This window comes from Hibiscus syriacus, unplaced genomic scaffold (assembly GCF_006381635.1).
Source record: "Hibiscus syriacus cultivar Baekdansim isolate YM2019G1 unplaced genomic scaffold, ASM638163v2 tig00110597_pilon, whole genome shotgun sequence".
NCBI lineage: Eukaryota > Viridiplantae > Streptophyta > Magnoliopsida > Malvales > Malvaceae > Hibiscus > Hibiscus syriacus.
Genome location: NW_024062795.1, coordinates 6,395,943 through 6,421,088, shown reverse-complemented (window position 1 = coordinate 6,421,088; position 25,146 = coordinate 6,395,943). Strand labels below are relative to the sequence as shown.

The following is a 25,146-nucleotide window of genomic DNA, read 5'->3' as shown; positions in this document are numbered from 1 at the left end:
ATTAATATAATATATAAAATTTAAAATTTTAAGGACTGCTTTTATACCAAATATACAACAAAGCGATCAATATTTTAATTAACTAACTAAATTATAACTTTAAAAAATGATTTGTTTAAACACATAATTGAGTGACCTGGTATATTTTACCCTTATTAATATCACTATTCCTCAAAAACCACTATATGCTGGGCATAATCCAGATTCCTAACCTTTTCATTGTTCCTTCATAAAGCTCCCTATCATTATTTTATTCGGAGGCTGTTGAGGAAACATTTTCCATAGATACATATAAATTCCAATAAATATAAAGAATTAAATACAAATATTATGGCACCTCTCAGTCTCAGCTCCACCAACACCACCCCTTCCTACTTAACCTTCAAAACTCGAATAATTCTTACAGTATATATCATTCATGCAGACTGCAGAAAACATAAAAATTAGATTATTTCCTGCAATAATGGATACTAAATGCAGATTTAGTACTGTCAGTTTTGAAAATGAGACAAGTCCATGATGCTGCATGCCTGTTTGCAACTAGTAACTACGTGCATTCCTACTATCCTTTGAGTTCAGAGCCCTAGTTCTTATTACTTTGGCAGCTGATACTTGTGCCAAATCAACCTTCCGGACCGCCAAAGCATTATCGGAAAGAAGTACAAAATAATGTCGATATGGATCGAAGGCGCATCTTTTCCAACAAAATTCATTAGCTCTGCTTTTGCTGCATTCATTACCGACTTGAAATCTATCTGTGTATACCTTCCCATGCAACTCAGGAATAGTTAAAGGGCAGTCACATGAGAATCATTATCCTTGCATTTCGTTCCAAATATGAAGTTAAATAAAGCCCTGAATTTACCCAGAATTATGTGATATTTGATCAAGTTCAGTAAGGATCTAATATCTTTTGGAATATTGTACCGATAACATATAAATGATATCAGGCTCAGTGACCTTGCAATTTTCAATATGCAGTAGCCATCTTGTAAGAAGTTCCGTAAGAGAACGGAAATCATTAGGAAACTTCACAATCTTAAAGTGGGAAGGCTAGATCCTTCAACTCATATGTTATTTCTCTCTTTACCTAAGATATTCTCAAAAAGAATAAGCTGAAAACGATACTGCTTCCAAATTATACACAAGAAAGCAAAGAAAATAAGCTTCCTAAGATAATAAAAGAATGAGAATTACAGATTACATTCATGAAAAAACAGTGTAGCAATCACATTTAACTACAGAAAAGTAACACTTTGCTTCAAACAAATTCATTGAACTTCATTGTAAATGAATTTTAAGCCTTCCACACAAATGAAGAGTGGCTACCTGCCACTCACAAATAAACATGTATAATAATCGATGGTCGCAAATCCATAAATGTTTTTAGGGTGAACACATATATATTAGAGAAAATCGCCTCAGTGACCAAAAATGCCTTATAATATACGATTTTAACCAACTTTTTTTGGATTTGCCAAAATGACCAACAAAATCGCAACGCGAAATAAAAATCGCAACGCGATCCCCAGAATCGCAAACCAGTTTCCAAAATCGCAACGCGATTCTTGACAATCGCAATGCGATAGTACAAATTCGCATTGCGATTTTACAGAATAGCAACGCGAATATGAAAATCGCAACGCGAACACATAAATCGCAACGCGTATCCGTAAATCGCAACGTGTATCCGTAAATCGCAACGCGTATCCGTAAATCGCAATGCGTATCCGTATATCGCAACGCGTATCTGTAAATCGCAACGATAATCAGTAAATCGCAACGAGAATCTGTAAATCGCAACGATAATCCGTAAATCGCAACGAGAATCTGTAAATCACAACACTGAAATTTTGGGTATATAACTACGCAACAGCAGCAAATCATAAACTAAATCCATAAATCGCAACTCATTCCATCTCCATCTATCACTCTCTCCGGCGACATCCGTTCCTATATCCAACGACATCCTTCCCAATCCGGCAACATGTTTTAGTTTCGCAGCTCGTCTGTTTAGTAAATTAATTTACAACCATGAAATCATCTAATGTTGATCATGTTTGGATAGATTTGTGTTTTGGAGGGTCATGGGATAATGTTCATGGTGTTTTACAATATATGCCTTTACCCATGAATCTTCAACTAAAATTGTCTTTACAAAAGTTAACTTATGAAACTCTAATGCTACGTGTTTCAAATAAATTGAATTTAGAGCCCCTAAGTGGATTTAGGCTATCTTATCAGAGAAATGGTAAAGTTTATTTGTTAACCGACAATGAAGATGTTGAACGATTCATTGCTAACATTAGTGTTTCACAAGATGATGTTACATTGTATGTTGTTGAACCTAGAAGTAGTATTGTTGGGTCAGTAGCGGGTAGTAATCAACTAAGTTTTTCTCAAAACCCACAACCTTTCTCTAATCCAAATCCCAATCAACTTTAAGCACCAAATTCCGGTTTTCGTATTGACCAGTTAGACGATGATGAGCCAACAGAAAAAATTGTGAGTACTAGTCAGTATTCGAAATTTGGTCTTGGTCAATATCCGGACTTTGATATTGGTCAATACACGGATTTTGATGATGTTTCAGAAGAAGAAACAGACCCTGCGTGTAATGATTTTGATATTGGTCAATACCCGAATTTTGATGATGAAACAGCCGTTGTCGAAGAATGTATTGTTGATGATAATGAGGAGGAAGTTACGACTGTGAATGAACATGTTGAACATCCATTCTGTAATTCATATAATCCTGAAGAAGAAAAAGAAGAAGAAAAAGTCCCCGAAGAAAAGAAAATGCCACGGGCGTATAACTGGAATATGCCAGAATTACTTCAGATACCAGAAGAAGAGTTGGTAAAGAAAGCAGTTGATTGTTACACAAAAGTTATTCGTATCAAGAAAGATGATTGTTTTGATACAAAGGAAGACTTGAAGATAGCTTTGTATACGAAATGTGTGGAAGATGGCTATCAACTAAAAGTTAACAAATCAAGCAAAGATCGTTTCGAAACAAGGTGTATGATTGACAAAAACTGTACGTGGCGTATGATTGCAAAGAGAATAAAAGATTGCGAAATGTTTCAAGTTAGGACTTTTATTGATAAACATACATGTTCAAGAACCCAAGTTTTTCCTCACCATAGACAGGCAAACAAAAAGGTGTTGGGTGGTTTTCTGGCTGAGTTAATGTTTTTGAATGGCAGGGTATATCGGGGACATGAAATTATGACTGACATGAATGCTCGATTCAAGATTAGTATATCATATTCTCAAGCTTGGAGAGCCAAATGTTATGCCTTGGAATTGTTGAGGGGGTCGCCAGAAGCATCGTTTGCCCAACTGCCGGCTTATTGTCACAATTTAAAGCTGAAAAATCCTGGGTCGGTAACTCATATCAAAACAGATAGAGATGGACACTTTGAGTTGCTGTTTATCGCCATTGGTGCTACGGTTAGTAAATCAATATAATTTTGTTGACTCATTTTTGTTAGTTACATGCATTTCACATTTAAATGATTATATTTCTTGTGTATATTATTTTGTAGATTCGTTCGTTTATTACTTGCATGCGCCCAATTATTATAGTTGACGGAGCACATTTGAAAGGTCGATACCTTGGAGTAAACTTATTAGCAGTAGCCATGGATGCTAACAATGGGATATTGCTAATAGCTTACGGGGTTGGCAAATCTGAAACCTCTGATTCATGGACATGGTTTATGGGGCATCTTAGGGATTGCATAGGTCCTATTAGCAATCTGACAATCATATCCGATAGGGCAAACTCAATTGACAACGCTGTTAGAAGGTGTTTCCCAGATGCTTTTCATGGACTTTGTGGTGTTCATTTGTATAGAAATCTAAAATCAAGGTCTGCTGGTATAAAAAAGCACAAATGGACATACTGGAAGGCTGTAAAAGCTTATCGGGAAGTGGATTTCAATAAGCATATAAATTGTTTAAGACGTGTTTTGCCTCAGTGTGCTCAAACACTAGATGATGTCGGGTTTGAAAGATGGTCAAGAGTACATCAACTTGGAGCAAGATATGGTTTCATGACGTCTAATAGTGCAGAATCAATCAACGCTCTAAGTCGTCATTCCCGGAAATTACCCATTACTATGTTAATGGAGTTTTTTCGAGCCTCTATTCAATAGTGGTACTACAAGAAAAGAAACCATGCAGGTATTATTTCTTTGAATTCGTAACTTATCATATTTATATATTTTACTAAGTATTGTTTATTTAAATTTACAGGAACATTGGAACATCGTGTTACACCATGGACTGAAAAAAAGATAACGAAACGTGTTGTGAAGTCAACGTCATGGAGAGTTGAACCATGTTCAAACACTTTGTTTCAAGTACTGGATAATAACTTAAATGGGCTAGTCGATCTAAATGCAAAGACGTGTAGTTGTATGAAATGGCAAACATCTGGTTATCCGTGTGGCCATGTTATAAAAGTTGCTTTTCATCTAAACCAAGATGATTCAAGCGCATACGCTATGGATTGCTACACTACAGAAGTTTATCGACAGACTTATGCCGAGATTGTCTACCCTATTCCACATCCTTCTGAGTGGGACATACCAGATGACTTACAAACAGTTTTGCCACCAGCCATGGACAGAAGGCTACCTGGCCGACCAAAAAGTCACGATCGTATACCGTCTAAGGGTGAAGAGAAGAAGAGATCGATATGTAGTCGGTGCAAGGAAAGTGGTCATACAAGGTTGACATGTGGATCACCAGTGCCATCAAAATCATCTTTTCCTCTACCAAAATATGGATCCTCATCAAAATCCAAAGCTCATATGGTGTCAAGCAAAAGGCAATCATCTTTAAAATCCCAATCACAATTGGCTTCACCTTTTGGGACTGTTAACTTAGGTGATTTTTAAATGCAAACGTTGTATTATGTGGATTTTATGTGTGAACTTTTAACATTTTCAGTTGAATTAATGACTCAGGCCAACCATTTTGACTAAACCAACTCTTGTTATTCAGTTGTTATCACTTATTAGGCATGCATTTGACTATCGCAACACGGAAATTACAATCGCAACGAGAGAATCGCAATGCGAAATGAAAATCCCAATAAGAAAATCGCAATGCGGAAATGAAAATCGCAATGCGAAATGAAAATCGCAATGCGAAATGAAAATCGCAACGAGAGAATCGCAATGCGGAAATGAAAATCGCAATGCGAAATGAAAATCGCAACGAGAGAATCGCAATGCGAAATGAAAATCGCAATGCGAAATGAAAATCGCAACGAGAGAATCGCAATGCGGAAATGAAAATCGCAATGCGAAATGAAAATCGCAACGAGAGAATCGCAATGCGGAAATGAAAATCGCAATGCGAAATGAAAATCGCATTGCGATTCTCTCGTTGCGATTTTCATTTCCGCATTGCGATTTTCATTTCGCATTGCGATTCTCTCGTTGCGATTTTCATTTCAACATAATGCAGATTGAAATCAACAAAATCAACCATTACATTTCAATCAATTAAACAAGCACAAATAAGAATTATGTTCGCATCAATTACACAAATCAACTTTTACAAATCATCTTTTACAAATCAATTAAACAATCAAAAAATAAGCAATAATTCTTATTTCCAATCATCTACTATTGAATCAACTTTTACAAATCAATTAAACAATCAAAAAACAATCAATTAAACTATTGAATCAACTTTTGCAGCCATACATCATTTTCACGCAGTTCACTTCTGAGATTAACCTGCAGAAACCAAACATTTGCTCAAACAACACTTTATACACATCTAAAACCTACAAACAGCAAATTATTCTATTCTAGGTACTTAACCAAACATTTTCAAACCAAAAGTCTATAAACTTACCAATTGTTTATGGACATTTTTATAACGCGGATGCAGGTAGGCAGCGTCTCGTATATATCGATTTAGCCATATAATGCCGAAACCACAAGCCTACTGCAGCTCTATCTCTATCGGTGGGAGGTAGATACTTGGTGCTTCCCGTCGTCAAACGCTCCAACGCCAAGCATACGAGAGGACCACAATCTCCTCTGGCTCCTCCCGTTTGTTGTGGCGCGGTCTCGTCTCTAATAACTGTAATATTGAGCTTCTTTGGCTTCTTGTTTCCATAACGAGTCCAATAATTGATCGCATCCAAGAATTTAGCCAAATGAGAGCTCCATCCCTTAATAATATCTCTTAAATCAGCCAATGATATGTAATTTATCATGCTTTCATACACTATTGTCTTAAGGGATGGGAGCTGAAGCTCGACGAGAATCCAATGTTTACGTTCCAAAACAGGGATAAACACCTGCAATCATAAGTAATAATTCATTCATTTGCGCACTTATTTCTTAAAACCTTTAAACTCAATCTAAAATAAATACTAACCTTATCGACCTCCCACCATGCAGGATAAAGTTTAGCTTGTCCATTGCCCAAATCAAATGATTCATCTCGTGCATTCTTCAAGTGAACGGCGTTAAAAGACGTCGACATAATTGTATATCGTATATTTTTATTTTTCTTAAGTTTCTTATTATTAGAAGACGTGTCACCCACGCATCGATATGCTGTTTTACAAAAAAAGACATATATTAGTGACTTACATAAATTAAAAAAAAAATTAATCAAATTGAAATATAAGAAAAATATAAGACTTACCCCCCCCATCGAAATAGCCATTGTCTTCGACCCCTAATAATACGCCCCACCAAGACCGATCAAGCAACAAATAGATATCATCGGTGAGCTTGCATATGTCAGTGAAACACCCCTGGCTCAGCTCATGTAGATAAAAATCAACTGCGGTCTTAGCCCAAAGGGTGTTATCCAGAATTGTGTTCGGTAGTTCTTCCCTCTCCTCTTCAGATACCGGTATGGTACTGGCCGGTAACTCATACGAGAGCCAACTTGAATCCATCATGTCCGGCACGTCAGAGGGTTTCTCAAGAAGCCTACATATGACGCCATGTGAATCGGGCTCTTGAATGGTGGGAGGGACCTCTTCAATGATGACAGTGGCCTCTTGAACGGTGGGAGGGGACTCTCGAGGAATGATAGGGGGGGCCTCTTCAACGATAGGAGTGGACTCTTGAGGGATGACAGGAGAGTCGGGCTTCTTCTTGCGGTGTCTTCGCACTATTGGGGTGTACGGAGACTTAATAGCACGTGCACGCTGTCTGATGCGTGAACTCCGTCGTGCAAGCATAACCCGACGTAAAGCATCCACTCTATCGGGCCGCTAAATAATTAAATACAAAAATCAGTAAATAAACAGACATGATATTTAAACAGTGAAAACAAAGACAAATATGTTTCAAACTTGCATTGTATTCACCCAAGTCATTATTCTATCATAGTTCACAAAATGCATCAGATAACAAAGAAAAATATGTTTCAAACTAATACCCTGAAGTTAGTATTTGTCTTTGTTTTGTCTATTGGTTGAAGTAATGCAATCCATTCAAGTTTCAATTTGCAGAAGAAGAAATAGTTTACTTTCGCAACACGAAACTTAAAATCGCAACGCGAAATGAGAATCGCAACGAGAAACCAAAATCGCAACGCGAAATGAAAATCGCAACGACAGAATCGCAATGCGAAATGAAAATCGCAACGAGAGAATCGCAACGCGAAATGAAAATCGCAATGCGATTTTGTCGTTGCGATTTTGGTTTCGCGTTGCGATTATGTCGTTGCGATTTTCATTTCGCGTTGCGATTCTCTCGTTGCGATTTTAAGTTTCGTGTTGCGAAAGTAAACTATTTCTTCTTCTGCAAATTGAAACTTGAATGGATTGCATTACTTCAACCAATAGACAAAACAAAGATAAATACTGACTTCAGGGTATTAGTTTAGCAGAATTGGCAGCAACCGAACAAATTTACTTTCAACCAAAAGACAAAACAAAGACAAATACTATTTCACAGTGTTAAAGAATACACAGTTTAGCAGAATTGGCAGCAACCGAACAAATTTACTTTCAACCAAAAGACAAAACAAAGACAAATACTATTTCACAGTGTTAAAGAATACACAGTTTAGCAGAATTGGCAGCAACCGAACAAATTTACTTTCAACCAAAAGACAAAACAAAGACAAAGACTATTTCACAGTGTTAAAGAATACACAGTTTAGCAGAATTGGCAGCAACCGAATAAATTTACTAAGCAATCTAAGTGAAATGGCTAATCTAAGTGAAATTACGAGTAAATTTATCATTAAGTTAAATATGGAAAATCTTAAACTTACCTCGTTGTGTAGAGTATGAACCTCATTCTGCAACGATACTATCATCTCACGTAGAGCGGCAACCTCACCACGTAAAGTTGACACCTCCACACGCCATGCACCATCGTTATCGCGTAGAGTACCGATCTCCTCACGCAAGGCATTGACCTCATCACGTAACTCATCCCGTGGAGGTGGAGAACAAGGAGATAAATGTCGTGGCCTCTTTACCGGTCGCCTATCATGAGGTGATGGTGGAGAAGAGGCTCGATGATGTGACGGGATAGGTGATGGCTCTCGTTCTAGAGGTGTATAGTCGGGTCGATCGGGTGATGGCTCTGGGTGGTGAGGTGATGGCTCTCGAATTGGAGGAAGTGGATGATGCTCATCATCCGTGCCATCAAAAAAACTCTGACTAGCTTGCCACCAATCAGTGGCAAGCTCTTCCTCCGTGGGTGTCAGTCTTTGTAATGGAATGTTGGCCTCCTAACAATATAAAAACTCAAACAAAGTTAAACGTCTACTATTAATAACTTGTTTATATATTATATGAAAGTATTTGTGTTAACTTACATTATTTATTGTCGCATATGGTATTAAGTCTTCCCAATCCAACAGATTTTTCCTCTTCCAGGAAATAGCCCTGGGAATATCATTTGACGTTTTTATTGCATATGTACGCATGCTGGGGAAAGCCTCGAATATCCAAATCTACAAACAATATAATAACAAAATTAGTAATTGTTAAATAATTAATTATAATTTTAGAAACATTATATAGAAATTCTTACCTTAAAGGCCCAAACAAAGCCTGACAAAGTGTATTTCGACCCATCGCCACGCAAACTTTTGCGGTCATCAAAGGCAGTAGACAACTTAGTCCAGGTAGCTTTCCATATATACGAACCCCACGGAAACAGATTCCATGCATTCAGGTCCTCTACCAATATTATTAGCTCCCGAGGAATAGGTTGTCTGGCCTCTCTGCCTAAAAAGCCGGCATACACAAGTAGTAGAAGGCATACTCGGACAACATCGACGTCATCCATCCGAGTGAAACCAGCTTTCTTATTAAACAATTTCTTCAGGTCGTCGACGTGTAGGTTCGGCTTCTCCATTGACTCATCCGGAAACACCCGGGATAACCATGATGGGCGGGCGATATGACGAGTGTACCAGCCTACATCATCGTGTCCGAATCGTAGACCAGTGATTAAGCAGAACTCCTTCCGCCCAAAACAAGTATACGCTGGTGGAAAATGAAACCATATCTCTTCCTCACCACGTTGTATACTGTCGGGTAGATTTGATGTCATGGTCTGAAGCCACAAATGGATCAAATTAGCATCTCCACCCGGATGCTGTACTCTCAGCCATGGCCCGAAGCAGGTTTCCTCAAACAATTGTCTTTGTGCAGGTGAAAGCTTCGAAGCAATTGTAGTGGCTAGGCTAACTTTATTCCTTAATGTCAATGAAGCCGAAAAAAATTTCTACAAAAACAATAAACATACCAAGTTAGATATACCAAAAACTACACTGTGAAGATATACCAAAAACAATAAACATAAAAAGTAGTAGTTTATTCTTGAAACTAAAATTTGCAACACTGTTTTGTCTTTTGGTTGAAATGAAAATCGCAACGAGAGAATGACTGTCGCAACGAGAGAAATGAAAATCGCAACGAGAGAATCGCAACGCGAAATGAAAATCGCAACGAGAGAATCGCAACGCGAAATGAAAATCGCAATGCGATTTTGGTTTCGCGTTGCGATTCTCTCGTTGCGATTTTCATTTCGCGTTGCGATTCTCTCGTTGCGATTTTCATTTTTCTCGTTGCGACTCTTCTGCAAATTGAAACTTGAATGGATTGCATTACTTCAACCAAAAGACAGAACAAAGACAAAGACAAATACTAACTTGAAAATCGCAACGAGAGAATAGCAACGCGAAATGAAAATCGCAACGAGAGAATCGTAACGCGAAATGAAATCTAAGTGAAATGGTTAATCTATTATTGAAATGACCAGTAAACATATCATCAGTTTCAATATAAAAAACCTACAATAATGCAAAAAATTCAAAATAAAAATAATTAAAAAAAACTAACCCTCGGAGGTTGATTTTCCATTTCTGAATATTGTGAGGGATTTCTGACCGTGAATGGTTGTGAGGGATTTCGCCGGAGATGGGGACGGAAATCTTCGGAGATGGGGACGGATTTCGCCGTAGAGAGTGAGAGATGGAGATGGGACTGAGTTGTGATTTTAGGTTTTAGGTTATGAGTTGTGATTACGGGATTTTGTCTTAATATTCGTTTTTTGTAATTTGAAAATAAAATACGCGTAGCGATTATAATGGCGCTTTAAAAATCGCGTTGCGATTTACGGATACGCGTTGCGATTTACTGATTATCGTTGCGATTTACGGATACGCGTTGCGATATACGGATACGCATTGCGATTTACGGATACGCGTAGCGATTTACGGATACACGTTGCGATTTACGGATACGCGTTGCGATTTATGTGTTCGCGTTGCGATTTTCATATTCGCGTTGCGATTCTTGAAAATCGCAATGCGAATTTGTACTATCGCATTGCGATTGTCAAGAATCGCGTTGCGATTTTGGAAACTGATTTGCGATTCTGGGGATCGCGTTGCGATTTTTATTTCGCGTTGCGATTTTGTTGGTCATTTTGGCAAATCCAAAAAAAGTTGGTTAAAATCGTATATTATAAGGCATTTTTGGTCACTGAGGCGATTTTCTCTATATATTAATAACACAATTATAATGTGGGATAAATATAAATAAAATTTTAAGGTAAACACAATTAATAAAATAAATAAATAATCTGATAAAATTTGAATTTTAGAGCGGCACTTACCTACTTACCTGCCAATGATCATTTTGTCACAAACGATAACGTTAGTAACCGATTTGTAACTTTTGAAACATTAGTGGTGAAAACGAAAATTTACCCAAACATCAATGACCATTGGCGTAGTTTACCCTTTTTTATACAAAACTGTAATTTACCCATATTTAAAATACTCATTAATTTTATCTTTTAATTATGGGTAAAGTACAAAAATATCCCTTGCTTTGTTGAGTCCCTAAACTATTAAAAGTTACGAAATTGTCACCCGACTGTTCATATGTCACTAACTTTTTTTTGGTAAAAAAATGATGATCGTATGAGATAGACGTTAAAATGTTGAATGAGATATGATAATCGTTTGAGATTCTGATATCAAATTTTAACATATCTTAGTCAACAAGTTAACGTTTAGCTCAAACTATCGTTAATTTTTTAATGGAAAATGATGAGTTTGGAATATATGAGTAGTCGGGTGACTATTTTATAACTTTTAATAGTCGGGGACTCAACAAAATGACGCCCTATAGTTTAAGGATCATTTTATAACTTTTAATAGTATAAGACTCAATAAAGTAACACTTTATAGTCGATGAACCATTTATGTAGTTTACCCTTTAATTATCCAAGAAAATTAGTGTGGGCCTCACGGGTCTGTAAAAGATTTAAAATCCGGGTCTGGAAACAGGCACTTAAAAACCCAATTATAAAAACTCTTAAAAAACCCTAGAATCATACCATATATATGTTGTTCTATCTTCTCCGTTACTTATTATTCTTTTAGGCGGCAGAAGTAGCTCAGGCAGCCAGTTTAGCAGCCATGGTACTCATTCTTCTTCGTTTATATATGTATATATGTTGGTGATGATTGAACACTAAATTCGATTTTGTTTTGATTTTTTTTTCAGGTGAAGTATTCGAAGGAGCCAGATAATCCCACCAAGTGTAAAGCCACATTTCTCGCTTTGTTCGAGCATTTTACTTTCTCTTTATGCCCATACTTGTTCTTGGAAACTGATCATGCGTTGTGTTCTTGTGCAGCCTGCAAGGCAAGGGGCTCTGATCTCAGGGTTCATTTTAAGGTATTATAACGTTATTTTAATATAATTTGATCTGAACTTTATGAAATTTATTGGTATTGGTTAGCTTGTTGCTTGGGGATCTGTTTTTATATACGGTTGAAGATCCAATGAACCATATGATACTAATGAATGCTTATTACTTAGATGTCGATTAGCTCGGTAATGCTGTTTTCTTGAATGTATGGATAGTCCTATTGTTGCCTTAGCTAAGAATTAGATTATAGGCAGCTGCTAAACATCTCTGCTTTGTTTCATGATTGCTTTAGGGAGGATCTTTAAGTGATTTTTAGTAAACTTATTAGGATGTATTGTTTGTGTTCTTTTTTCTTTCGGCTTAGTATCTGGGATTCTGGATTCCTAAACCCTTTGAAAAAGTAGGGTCTTGTTGCCGTTCATGAGTGAGGCTCGTACAATTCAGTAAAATTATTTGCATTGTTATCGGGTGAACCGCCGGATCTTCTTGGTAACTGAGGGTTCAGTAAATGATGTTGCATTTTGTATTATTTTGGAAAGATGTTGGTGTTTGATTAGCTACATGAGAATTCGTTCAATTGTTTTTTGGGGTGTCTTGATGTCTATTGTTTTCTAGGGTGCATTTTTATGCCTTTTATTTTCGGGTGATCTTCACTAAGTTTTGTACCCACTTATTGCTGTATAGAACACAAGGGAGACTGCGTTTGCTATCAGGAAGTTGCCTTTAGGTAAGGCTAAGAGGTATTTGGAGGATGTTATGGCACACAAACAGGCCATACCTTTCCGACGCTTTTGTGGTGGTGTTGGACGTACAGCTCAGGCAAAGAACAGGCATTCTAATGGTCAAGGTCGCTGGCCTGTAAAATCTGCCAAGTTCATTCTAGATTTGCTGAAGAATGCTGAGAGTAATGCTGAGGTATGCCTACTCTTGTTGTTTTTTATGGTACTAAGTTCTATTGATTTCTGTTCATAATAAACCTCAAAATTATTTTCTCAGGTTAAGGGTTTGGATGTCGATGCACTCTATATTTCTCACATCCAGGTTAACCAGGCTCAGAAACAAAGACGTCGTACTTACCGTGCCCATGGAAGAATCAATCGTATGTCTTAGAACCATGCACTTATCATTCTGTACGGTCTATTGTCTTTCTAAATTTATAAGGCTGTTCTTTTTGCCAGCTTACATGTCTTCTCCTTGCCACATTGAGTTAATTTTGTCCGAGAAAGAAGAGCCTGTCAAGAAAGAGGTAATGTAAAACTGTAACTTAAATCTACTTGCGATTGAAAACTATGCTGCTATTGTATTTTTGGTTGAAAATATCTTCGTCTTCTTCCAGCCCGAGACTCAATTGGCAGCTAGCAAGTCGAAGAAGTCCCAAGTCTCTGCATAGGAGGTGCTTCCTTTCCAGCAAAGCATTGTTTTCTTTGTGAGGAAGTTTTGGTATTATTCAAAGCAGAATTGAGTTGTTTAGGATGTCTTTTGAATCCATGTCTAGTCAAATGTTATATGAGATTCCTCTTGGAGATTTTTTTGTTTAATCTATGTTTTTATACGTTTCTTGAATTCCCTGCCATGAATAATAATTAGAAAAAGGATCTAAGTTGCAAAAGTTGGTTGCTTATACCTCAAGAGTAGAGTAGTGGATCTGATAGTGGGGGAGTTGAGTCTTTTGATGGGGGCAACTATTTCGACTCCCTCTTGCGAAGAGGCTCGTCTGAGTCCAATCCAAGGCTATTCTCAGGTGGAAAATTTTTGGTCCGTAGAAAGATTGCTGCCGTTACTTTTCATTTTTTTGTTTTTCCCCTTTGTCACGGTGGTAGACTTAATGATGCCAAACACCAGTGGTGCTGCAGGGGAGGGTTGTTTTGACTGGCCATATCGATATCAAAGGCTTTAATCAAAATTTAGTATATTTGAGGGCTCTTCATTTCAACCTTCGTGAGAGCCTGAAGTGCCTGTTTTTCATGATTGGGTTCAGTTTCTATTATGATCTGATTATATAAGCAAAGGGGCCGGCTATTTTTGTGGTTCGAGTGTTTGATTCTAGGATTTGTTGATATGGTGAAAATTGAAGATTTATTTAATTTTAGAAGTGATCAAATTTAAAAAATATGATAATATTGAAAAATTTTATAATAATTGATTAAATTAATAAATGTATTTATTGATGATATTAAAAACCAAATAAGGTATTATATCAATTATTTAACGATTATGTTTCTTTCAAAATATTTTGGGCCAATAGTTGTGCACCCATCTTCATCTTAAATTTACGCTCCATGATATTGAAGAATACTAGAAGGTTAGATCAAATTGATTTTGATAAAAGAATACTAACATTCTATCAAGAAATAGTATCAATGTTCTTTTGTTTTTATGTGATTTCATGTTCGAGGAATGTAATAAACTAATTAATACGATTTGTTATGGTTTCTTTAAATAGATGATTTATACTAGATAAAACTTATATCTTAATTGTTGATATAAATCGACTTTTATTTTTCACGGTAAAAAATTTCAACTATAAATGAAAATAAAATTCACTTCATTTGTATCATCAATTATTTGAATAATACATATCTTTTGAGTGCTGTACTTTTATGTTTATCTAATTCTTTAATAGTGTGTTCATAGTGGTTTAAAATTTTATAAACTATTATATAGAATAATTTACATGATTAATTCAAATCTATCATCTAAAATCATCGCATGAAATAATTACATATTTCCAAGTTCCAACCCGTGACAATTTTACTAAAAGAATTTATCACTAATATGTGAGTATAATTTATCCTAAAAATAATCCTCTATATAAAAATATATCTCATGCCATTAATAAAAAGCTTTTGCTTGCACCTAGTTTTGAGCAGTTGATCTAACGGCTACTGTATCCATTCTCGGTTTGGATCGTGTGGTCGTGAGATGTCGTCAGTTCTCCTTATGTTAAAATATGAACTTGAATTTCTCACGTTCTGTACTTGGCTTTCAGTTCAAAGCATCCTCTCCCTCTCTTAGCTTATCGGGTTCACTTTCAGGTAAGCTTCATTTTTGTTTTAAGTTTTACTGTATCCAATTGATATAACTCACTTTTCTTTCTTTCTTTTTTCCCCAATAATTTCTGATTTGTATTATTTGCTCGTGGATCGAAGTATAAGAATTATGTTGAAAACGAAAGAGGAGCATTCACGCTTCGAACGCGAGGATGATTTTTTGTTTAATAATTCTGAAATCTAACGAAGCCCTAATGTTTACCCTTCACTATTTGATGCTCAAATTCCGATCTCTCTTTTTTTGTTTCCACACCTTCTGATCGCGATTGATTTTGATGAGATTTAGACTTCTCTATTCGTCTGTTTTTTTTCTTGCTAACCAAACAACATTAAAGGGTTTGATCTGTCGATCTTCGCTTCCTTGACACAATCAACGATCTCTAGGTTTTGACGAAGAAAGCTTGAAGGAGAACCATTTTGGGGATCGAGATTCATGTTTTTTCTGAATATATGATACCTGCAGTAATGGTGAAATAGGAAATAAAATTAGCAAAGATCAATGTCTTCTTAGTTATAGTCTCGTTTTAGTTTTTGTTATCATTAATTGGTGTTGAATTGTATTGATAGATGGATTGGCAAGGGCAAAAGCTAGTAGAGCAGATAATGCAGGTACTGCTATTGGTGTTTGCAGTGGTTTCATTCGTTGCTGGTTTGGTATTGGGATCGTTTCAGATGATGATGCTTGTATATGCCAGTGGCGTGACTCTCACCGCCTTAATTACTATTCCAAACTGGCCTTTTTTCAACCGCCACCCACTCAATTGGTTGGATCCCAGTGAGGCCGATAAGCATCCCAAGCGACAGGTAGCCGTGAGTTCGAAGAAGAAAGGCACCAAGAAGTAGGGTCATTTTGATTTCGTCTTCTGTTGCTAGGAGGCTGAATGGATGGGTTTTTTTAAGCTTTTATTTACATCAATGGGTACTGTAGTCTGCTAGGTTTCTTGAAAACAATTAGTTGAGGGGAACACCTTATGCATCCCTTTTATCTTTCTTCCTTTGCCTATATTATATTGCTATGAAACAATTGAAGGGAATTTTCATTTTCATTTGCATCTTGATGCCTTTTAAGATGTTACATTATTGCTTTGCTATCAAAGGCCAGAAAGCCTTTGTTTGGTTGGCTGCAGGAAAATCGAAGATGATTTAAAGCACAAGGCTATTATCAAGATGGCAGATCAAGTTTACATTGTCTTTCATGGAAAAAAGGTTAGGAACTTTATCATTTTCACGTAAAAGAGCAATGAGTTTCCTACTGGTTTTCATTCTCTATTGCTCTTACAATTGGGTCATTTTCTAAGTCCAGGCTATCGTCATCATCGAGTTCGTCTAGTTCATTTAATATTGACTGGTTAATCCTTTTCCGTGATTGCCTCCTATGTTTCTTTGGTTCTAGTCGGGGTTCGGCTCGCTGAATGCCCATATCTCCCACCTTGTACCTGCAAATTGCATTCTAAATTCAGAATGATGTCATATGTTTACAAGTTAGCTAGTCATATTAACTTAAACCATATCTACGATGAGAAGTCTGGGAAAATGCCAAAATTGAAGGATGAACTTGTATACAAATGTAGACTTTAAAATATTGTGGATCTAAGCTTTTCTCACTAGACTATTATTTCAGAACTGTAAGAATAGCTGCAGGTATGAACAGGATACCGAATATATGAAAATCACTGACGAAATGTGAAAATGATCCCCCTTTTGCCTATAGATTATATAGGACCATATGGAAAGAGATTTTCTTACAAGGCAATTAACATTTTAAGACCATAGTTTACATACCTAATATCACCCTCTCTTTTGGTCCCGAACATCCTCAACTGAAATTCCTCTTTGATTCTGATCTCATCAAGAAGTTGGAAATAGTAAGGATATCTTTCCCAATCACCTTTAACAATGCACCCCGGTTCACCAATATGTAGGCAGTTATTGAATGAGCATTTCATAGGTTCCCTGTCTTTTAGCATTTTCCGGATCTGAAAATGAGAGCAAAACAAAGAATTATCAGACAGTGTCAAACACACATTAGAAGTTGCTGTAGTGTACACATGGGGTAAAATGTGTACTATATTACAGTCAGCAAGCAGACAACCTCGGGGAAAGCCTGTGCAAGGGAGTGCTTTGTCACTTTCAACAAACTAGGTTGGTTAAACCCAGGCGAATCGGCGAGAAAACCCCCTCCCGATAGCGGAAGCAAAGAAACATGTCGAGTATTATGTTTTCCTCTACCACTTCTTGTTGAAACCTCCCCAACCCTCTGATCTTCAAACCAGTTACTACCCAAAATCTAAAGGAAAGAAATGCATTTTAAGGAATTGGATTATACACAACTTGTCATTCTCAACACAGAAAAATGGAGAGAAATCTTGAAGAATTTAGAAAACAAACCCACAGGATCAAAGTCATCAAACCAATTATCTCCTTCAAGGGCATCAGAAGAACGGTGATTACTTCTCAGAACATTGATAAGGCTTGATTTCCCAACCCCACTCGGACCAACAATTACAGTCGTTTGATCCCTCAAGTAAAAAGCAAGAGAATCAATGCCATTTTTGGTCTCAACACTGCAGAAAAGTGGCATAACCCCAGCTTCTCAACCTTTTCTTCCATGCCATAAGAGTCTGCAAATACATTTCATAATTTCAACATGTAATTTGCAATGAAAACATAGTCAACAAGCAACATAACACTCAATTCAGTGCCATAAGAGAGCATCAAGGTTTGGATTCGAACCTCTTCATCGACAAGTTCCGTTTTGTTCAAAGCAAGCGTGAGGGGAATTCCAGTGGATTCGGCTTCAACTAGGAATCTTGTAAGCGTAAAGGGCTCAATCCTCGGCTGTTCCATTGAGAAAAGCACGAGAAAGTGATCAACATTGGCGACGGGTGGGTCCGAAATCTCGGAGCTCCGTTGAAACACATTCTCGATGACGCCAAGTCTATCCACCAAATCAATGGACCCGACCACCACCTTGTCTCCTACCAGAACCTTCCTCTTTATCTTCTTCAAAACGTCCCTCACCACGCACAGCAACTCCACGCCGACTTTAGAATCTCCTCCATCGGAGCTGCTCCGTTACGGTTGGACGATGACGCGTCTGAAGTTGGCTTGGGAGGCGGCGACTGTGCCGATAGCTTGGGACTCGGAAAGGGTAGGGGTTTCGTTAGGAGAAAGCGCAGGGGCCAGGGAGGAGAAATCTTTCAAGACGTGTTTGGCTTTGAGGAGATTCTTGTTCGGCGGCGGTCTTCTGGATGCGTTTTGTTGTCTGGGATCAGAAGGAGACTGTTTGGCGGCAAGGGTAAAGAGGCCGCGATTGGGGTATACGTAGCGGAGGAGAATGGTGGTTATGGTTGGTGATCGGTAACGGAACAGAGAAAACGAAGTAATTGGCATCGGAATCAGTAGAGAAAATGATCGGTCGTTGAATTCAATTCATCAAAATTGAGAGTGAGACAATGTTGTGGAGTGAGTGGAATTTTATCCATTTCCTGGGTAGTGAAGAAGCGTCTAGCGCTTTCTTCGCGTTATTTCTGGTACGGACAGTTCTTTTTTTGTTGTTATTAGATGTAATTATGCTTTCTGTGTGCTTTTCTTTCAGGCAAGTTTAGAGAAAAATAGTAAAACAATTGAGAAGTACATCTAAAAAATCATTTACAGATTTGAACTGAAATTTACAATAATATTTTGAAGTTCTTCTGTCTTGCTTAAAAAGAAAAATATGTTTACAGTCGTCAACATGTAATTATTGTTTAAAATACCATTTTGTTATTGTATTAAGTTAAGAATTCTACTAATTTTAGAGGGACGTAAATATAATTTTATCATTGTGGGCCAAAACTATTGTCTACCTTTAATGTCGCTCCCGATGATCTATACATATTAAAAAAAAAAGTCAATGAAGCCTAAACTTAAACTTAATGATAATATTAAAATTATCAATAATTTTTATAACATATGGTTAAAAAAATTTAGTTCATATTTTATAATTTTTAGGTTGTGGGTTCAACATTCATCGGAAGTAAAATTTTTCGTTCCTCCACTAAATAAGAATTGATTAAAAATAATAATATTAAAATTAAATAAAACAATAATTTTAATTTGGTTTCTCTAAATTCAATTTGTTCGTAATAATACCAACAACTTAGAAAAATTGAAGTCACAAATTTTTATTCGACTTTTATTCGACCCACCCACAAAGTTCGACTACCTCCTCCTAAGCTTTAGGCATTAGCATTGGCAACACCAACACCGCCCCATAAAACTCGGGTCCTACAAACAAAGATCCAATTCACCCTCATAATATTTAGGAGAGATTTCAATTTGATATTATTTTAATTTCTTTTTAAATTTGAGTTTAAATCGTATTGGATTTAAGATAAAAATATTTTATCTGATTTAAGAATAATAATATGACTGACCTTTACATATTTATAGACAATTATATAATATTCACATGTATATATAATTTTTCAATTAAATCTCTACTTTACGTGATAAAAATAAAAATTATATATATATTTGTGTTGAACCATATAGAAACTTTTATCCTAAAATCGAGTAAGTTTCGAATCAGATGAAGTTTTCTTAAATCTGAGTCGAATCCAATGATAATAAAAGAGTATTATTATACTTGAATTAAATTCAGTTTGGCCAAAAAATTATAATCTATTTCGTTCTTACTCATAGTAAAGCAAATTGAATTTAAAGAATAGTTTATATAATAAATAATTTAAAAAAATCTATTAAGATCTGAATAACCCATTTACGTAAGCTTCGGCTCACTCCACCCTAAAAAAATAAACTCACTTTAACGCAATACATCAATAGCCTAACACCACACAGCAGTGGATATATTCGTTTTGTTCACAATTGGTGGTCGAGAGGCGACCGCGCTGGAGCACATATCCAGACTTGGAAACATTCCCATGTCCGGGGAGTAATCCTTAACCACACGGCGTGAATGAATTGGAATCTCAGTGAAGTTGATTTTTAGGATATGTGGTGAGCACCGGGAGATAGCCAGAATTGGGAATCTGGAAAATCATTTGTCCACATCATCCTCTATCGAAAACGCCACACTGCCCAACGATTCGTGGAAATGAACGCACCGTAACTAAAGTTGATTGTGTTGAATGACGGTGGGGCTGGGAAGTGAAGGTGATGCGTCTATTCGTCGTAATAAGTTTAACTTACTGAATCCACTACAAATCATAAAAGTTAATTAATTCTGTTTAAGTATGGGGTGATCGCTTAAATTATTTTATTCTATAATTAAATTATAAATAATTTAAATCCAAAAGTTATACTTTTTTATATGAAAAATGTGTGGATGCTCAACATAGTCTTATTTGGTCATAGCAAAGAGGAAAATATCAGCCCTATTCTTTTGACTTGGAAACAGCAATTCTTTGCTTCTTATTCGTCGTACTTTTACTGCACTATTATTTTGACTTTTAGTCTATGTTAATAATATATTATAAATTATTTAAACTTGAAACGACAAAGAAATTGCGTGGAAAAATTCAAACTCTGGAGATTTGGACTTAATAGTTTGTTTTGTTGATAATAAAATCATGTAAGGACGAGGATTACAAGAATAGAGAAATCATACCAACAATTCTAGTTGGGGAATTTCTATTATCCAAATACAGAATTCTTATAAAATAAAGATCATGTTTTGTCGTTCTAAAAGATTGGATGTTAATTTTTTTTAATAGTCTATAGTGATTATAAAGTATAATTCTTTCACACTCTTTCTTATTTATTGATAATGCACACATATTATATAAATACAGTTGCTCAAACTTAAAATATTTAGTGAAAATAATACTTCATTTACTCACTCAGATCATTTTATGAATTCATTGGATGTCAATTTTATAAAGACAAAAACAAGTGATAAATTATACCATATGAGATTTTATATTAAACACAATTAATGTGTTTTAATCAAATTATTTCCTTAAACGTATCATGTATATTAAAGCATTAAATTTACAGCACGAGATTAAACACGAAGCACTAAAATGAAGTTTTCAAAGGGAGGTGATGAGGGACTTAATTTTTTATTATTATTAATATGTGGTAATTACAAGACAATATCTGTTTAAAGATAAATTTTAACCTCTCGACATTGAACGCTCGCATCTTTGGCATATATGGTGTTCGAACTCAGGTCTTCAAAGAATAACAACTCCTTTACTACGGATGTCAATTGGTTCGTGCATAGACTTAAAACACTTAAAATAACACATATTTTTGCTATTTTTATACAAACAATATATTTTTCTTTATTATTTATATAAAAAAAATCTAAAAATAACACTTTTTTGATAAAATAATGTCATGTAAATCACTTTTTAAAAAAGATTCGTTTTATGAAATCAGTCTTTATTGAAATGATAAATAGTTTTCTAATTTTACTTTTAATCAAGATCTAAATAAAAAAGGAAAAAATATTCAAAATGTGAAAAAATGATATGAATTTTATGTAACAAAGAAAGAAATGTGTTCTTTCTGTCTCGCATTTGTTGAATGATGGTATTAGTGTGCAGGGTAAGAGGGAGTCCGTACGTTTATAGGGCGTGTGTATGTGTTCATAAATTAAAATTTTTAGAATAAATATTATTTAATAATTACTTTAAAAATATATTTAAAAAATTAAAAATTATATCTAAATAAAATTATTTTAATTTTAAATATTTAAACAAAAATATTATATTTTAACTAAGGCGTTGATTTAAGTGGTAAACAACTTGATATTGTTTAAACATATCTCAAGTTTGAAGTCTTATGTATATAAAAAAATCTTCATTGAAAGACTCAACTACCAAAATCGAGTGTTTAATCTGGATTAATAAGAACAAGACATGGAATCGCGAGAACAATAAAAATATTATATTTTTAAATAATCATTTTAAATTAAACCTAAAATAAACGAGGGATTAAAAATAAAAGAAAATAATGTAATGAATAATGACGTGGTGGCGCCCTGTCAGTTCTATCTTTATTCTTGGTCGCTCATTTTATGCTTATAAATTTATTCCCTCGGTCATAGTTCCTTCGCCTCAAAACAATCAATCAATCAATCCCACCCACCTCCATTTCCTCTTTTCTTATTATTATTATAACAAATTATCTCCTGTTTTTCAGGATCAAGGTAACCTTTCTTTACATTATCTTTGTCCTCTACCTTTTATGTTTTACATTTCTTTGCTTTTATTACACCCAGATTTAGTTTGTGTTATTCTTTACATTTGCTTCTTTTTTATTTCTAGCTTATTTTGGTTTTGTTTTCCAACTCTTTAGATTCGTATTTTTGTGTTTATACTCAGATCTAACTCTCTATGTTTCTTATGATGTTGGAAAAGAACATAAGGCTTTCTGTAGTTCGAACTAGCTTAATTTTTCTTGCTGGGATTGGTAATTGGTTGCCCTGCCTATTGCTTTAATTTTCTGATATATATACATTTGATATTGAGAATCCATCTGATAATTTTAGTTATTTAATTTGTTTTTAACTTTGGGTAGGTGAAACCAAGATCTGGGTTTTACAATTAAAGGGTTGTTCTACATGAACAGTGAGTGGTAAAAGTTTAATTGACCTTTCTTCAGTTTACTTTATACATTCTGGTGATTCCCCGGTGTCGTCAAAATGGAAGATATCGGGGGCTAAAACTGCTGAATTTTATGGCCATAAGAGGTAATTTATGTTTCTGAGTTCTTTGACCATGGCTTGTAGAATTTATACTACTGTTTCATCGGTTTCCTATGCTTTTCGATCTCGTGATTAGGTATTCGGGCGATGTGTGGGGAAAGGAACGGATACAAAGGAGGGGGAAAAGCTTCATCAGGTGTGAGGGTCCATAACTACTCAAAGAGCAGGGCCTTTGGCATGGATTATGAACCAGAATGGACTAGGAATAGATTATTGTCGGCATTAACAGCTCAAGTGATCCGTTCTGCTACGTCGCTTATGCCTTGGTGTTGTAAAATCCCTATAGGTGATGGATTTCATGAATTTCTTTAATTAGTTGACTAGCATTTATAGAATTATCGACGCATTCTTTTGGGAAACATATTTGTGTACTGGATTCGAGAAATCGTTTAGAAAATGCCTGGTTTTGTGAGTGAAAAGAAGAGAATCACAGAACTTACGTCCCCTGTTATGCAAGATACAATAGTTCATTCAAAAGGCAATCCACATCCATCTTCTCTGGCCATTGATGAATTAGGCAGCCCGCTGCTTCCGGGGCTTCCCGATGATGTGGCCAAGTATTGCCTTGCTCTTGTACCTCGTCCCAGTTTCCCTGCCATGGGCAGCGTATGCAAGAGGTGGAGATCGTTTATTCAAAGCAAAGAATTCTTAACGGAGCGAAAGATAGCTGGAATGCTTGAAGAGTGGCTTTATGTTCTAACCATGGATTTGGAAGGAAAGGAAAGCCACTGGGAGGTTTTGGATTGTTTGGGGCAGAGGCATAGGCTTCTTCCACCAATGCCTGGCCCTGAAAAAGTCGGGTTCAGGATAACTGTCCTTAATGGAAAGCTCCTTGTCCTAGCTGGCTATTCTGTAATCAACGGGACTGCCTCTGCGTCAGCTGATGTTTACCAATACGATTCTTGCCTCAACAGGTTTGTTTTCGTGTTTTCACTTTTACATGATTTGAGATAGTTTTTGTTCACGTGGGTTTTAACACATCTTCATGATCGCAGCTGGAGCAAACTTGCAGACTTGAATGTTGCGCGCTATGATTTTGCTTGCGCGGAGGTGAACGGCATGGTTTACGTCGTTGGAGGATATGGGGCCGAAGGCGAGAGCCTCTCCACTGCAGAAGTGTACGACCCCAATACAGATAAGTGGACTGTTATTGAAAGTCTACGACGGCCTCGCTGGGGTTGTTTTGCATGTGGATTGAATGGGAAACTCTACGTCTTGGGTGGTAGGTCAAGCTTCACTATCGGAAACTCGAGGTTTGTCGATGTGTATAACCCTGAGAAGCACAGTTGGTGCGAGATAAAAAATGGTTGCGTGATGGTCACCGCCCATGCTGTGCTGGAGAAGAAGCTTTTCTGTATGGAGTGGAAGAACCAACGGAAGCTGGCAATATTCAACCCGGACGACAATTCCTGGAAGATGGTTCCGGTGCCATTGACAGGGAGCACAAGCATAGGGTTCCGTTTCGGGATATTGGACGGAAAACTTATGTTATTCTCGGTGGAAGGAGATCCTGGATACCACACCCTTTTGTATGATCCGAATGCAGCTCCGGGTTCAGAATGGCAAACTTCTGATATAAAGCCATCTGGTTCGTGCCTATGCAGTGTGACAATTAAAGCTTGAAAGAAGCAGGGCCTGTGGGTTAATTAAGGATCTCAAATGACCAATTTCATATGTATCTCTCTTTTAAGTTCATTCACTTCGTGTTAAGACTAATTTGGTTTCAAGACTTCTATTTTGAGATTGAATTTGTTAATTGGATTTCTGTTTTACAATTTACCTTATGCCTTTCCCCATCCCCCAAAGTTTCCTTGGATAATGTTCATTTTTTTATTAGTTATGACGATTACAAGATAATATTTGTTCGAAAGATTCTAAATCATTTAATAATAAACAATTATAGATATCATGCTTGAACTCGAAAGTTTTAAGGACAACAATTATTCTTTTAATCATTGAAATTACTTAATTCGTGCTAATATTAATATCTTTTACTCATATTTTTGTCTTCTTCAAAATACAACTCGTTAGTGTAAGGTTAAAAAACGATAAATTGGACGGTTGAATGTAACCTAAAATATTAGCGTCTTCATAATATTTTCAGTTGTAACTTAAGATGTTATATTCTTCGTAGTATTTTCGGTTATAAATTTGAAATTTTCGTAATGTTATTTTTCAATTACAATTAAAAGTA

The 25,146-nt window shown here is 36.0% G+C and overlaps 3 protein-coding genes, 1 non-coding gene and 1 pseudogene across 4 annotated transcripts; 4 read left to right on the top strand and 1 right to left on the bottom strand.

The window, feature by feature from the left end:
- Positions 1–11,834: 11,834 nt before the first annotated feature.
- LOC120134595 (60S ribosomal protein L17-2-like) lies at positions 11,835–13,603 on the top strand. The gene is made up of 7 exons (XM_039151032.1): positions 11,835–11,952; positions 12,038–12,074; positions 12,171–12,211; positions 12,870–13,100; positions 13,182–13,284; positions 13,364–13,431; positions 13,522–13,603. Exons 1-7 carry the CDS (start codon positions 11,950–11,952, stop codon positions 13,573–13,575), a joined length of 537 nt encoding a protein of 178 aa, XP_039006963.1. The 5' UTR covers positions 11,835–11,949; the 3' UTR covers positions 13,576–13,603.
- Positions 12,580–12,707, top strand: LOC120134785. The gene has a single exon (XR_005517189.1). It is a non-coding gene; the product is annotated as a small nucleolar RNA snoR74 (small nucleolar RNA).
- A 1,510-nt stretch (positions 13,604–15,113) lies between the features above and the next one.
- LOC120134597 (probable signal peptidase complex subunit 1) lies at positions 15,114–16,287 on the top strand. Its single transcript, XM_039151036.1, has 3 exons — positions 15,114–15,220; positions 15,803–16,098; positions 16,153–16,287. The coding sequence occupies exon 2, from the start codon at positions 15,803–15,805 to the stop codon at positions 16,076–16,078; it is 276 nt and encodes a 91-aa protein (XP_039006967.1). The 5' UTR covers positions 15,114–15,220; the 3' UTR covers positions 16,079–16,098; positions 16,153–16,287.
- A 197-nt stretch (positions 16,288–16,484) lies between these two features.
- Positions 16,485–18,661, bottom strand: LOC120134598 (annotated as a pseudogene).
- A 4,188-nt stretch (positions 18,662–22,849) lies between these two features.
- On the top strand, positions 22,850–24,679 carry LOC120134591 (F-box/kelch-repeat protein At1g67480-like). Its single transcript, XM_039151029.1, has 3 exons — positions 22,850–22,937; positions 23,029–23,866; positions 23,948–24,679. The coding sequence occupies exons 2-3, from the start codon at positions 23,349–23,351 to the stop codon at positions 24,573–24,575; spliced, it is 1,146 nt and encodes a 381-aa protein (XP_039006960.1). The 5' UTR covers positions 22,850–22,937; positions 23,029–23,348; the 3' UTR covers positions 24,576–24,679.
- The last annotated feature ends 467 nt before the right edge of the window (positions 24,680–25,146 follow it).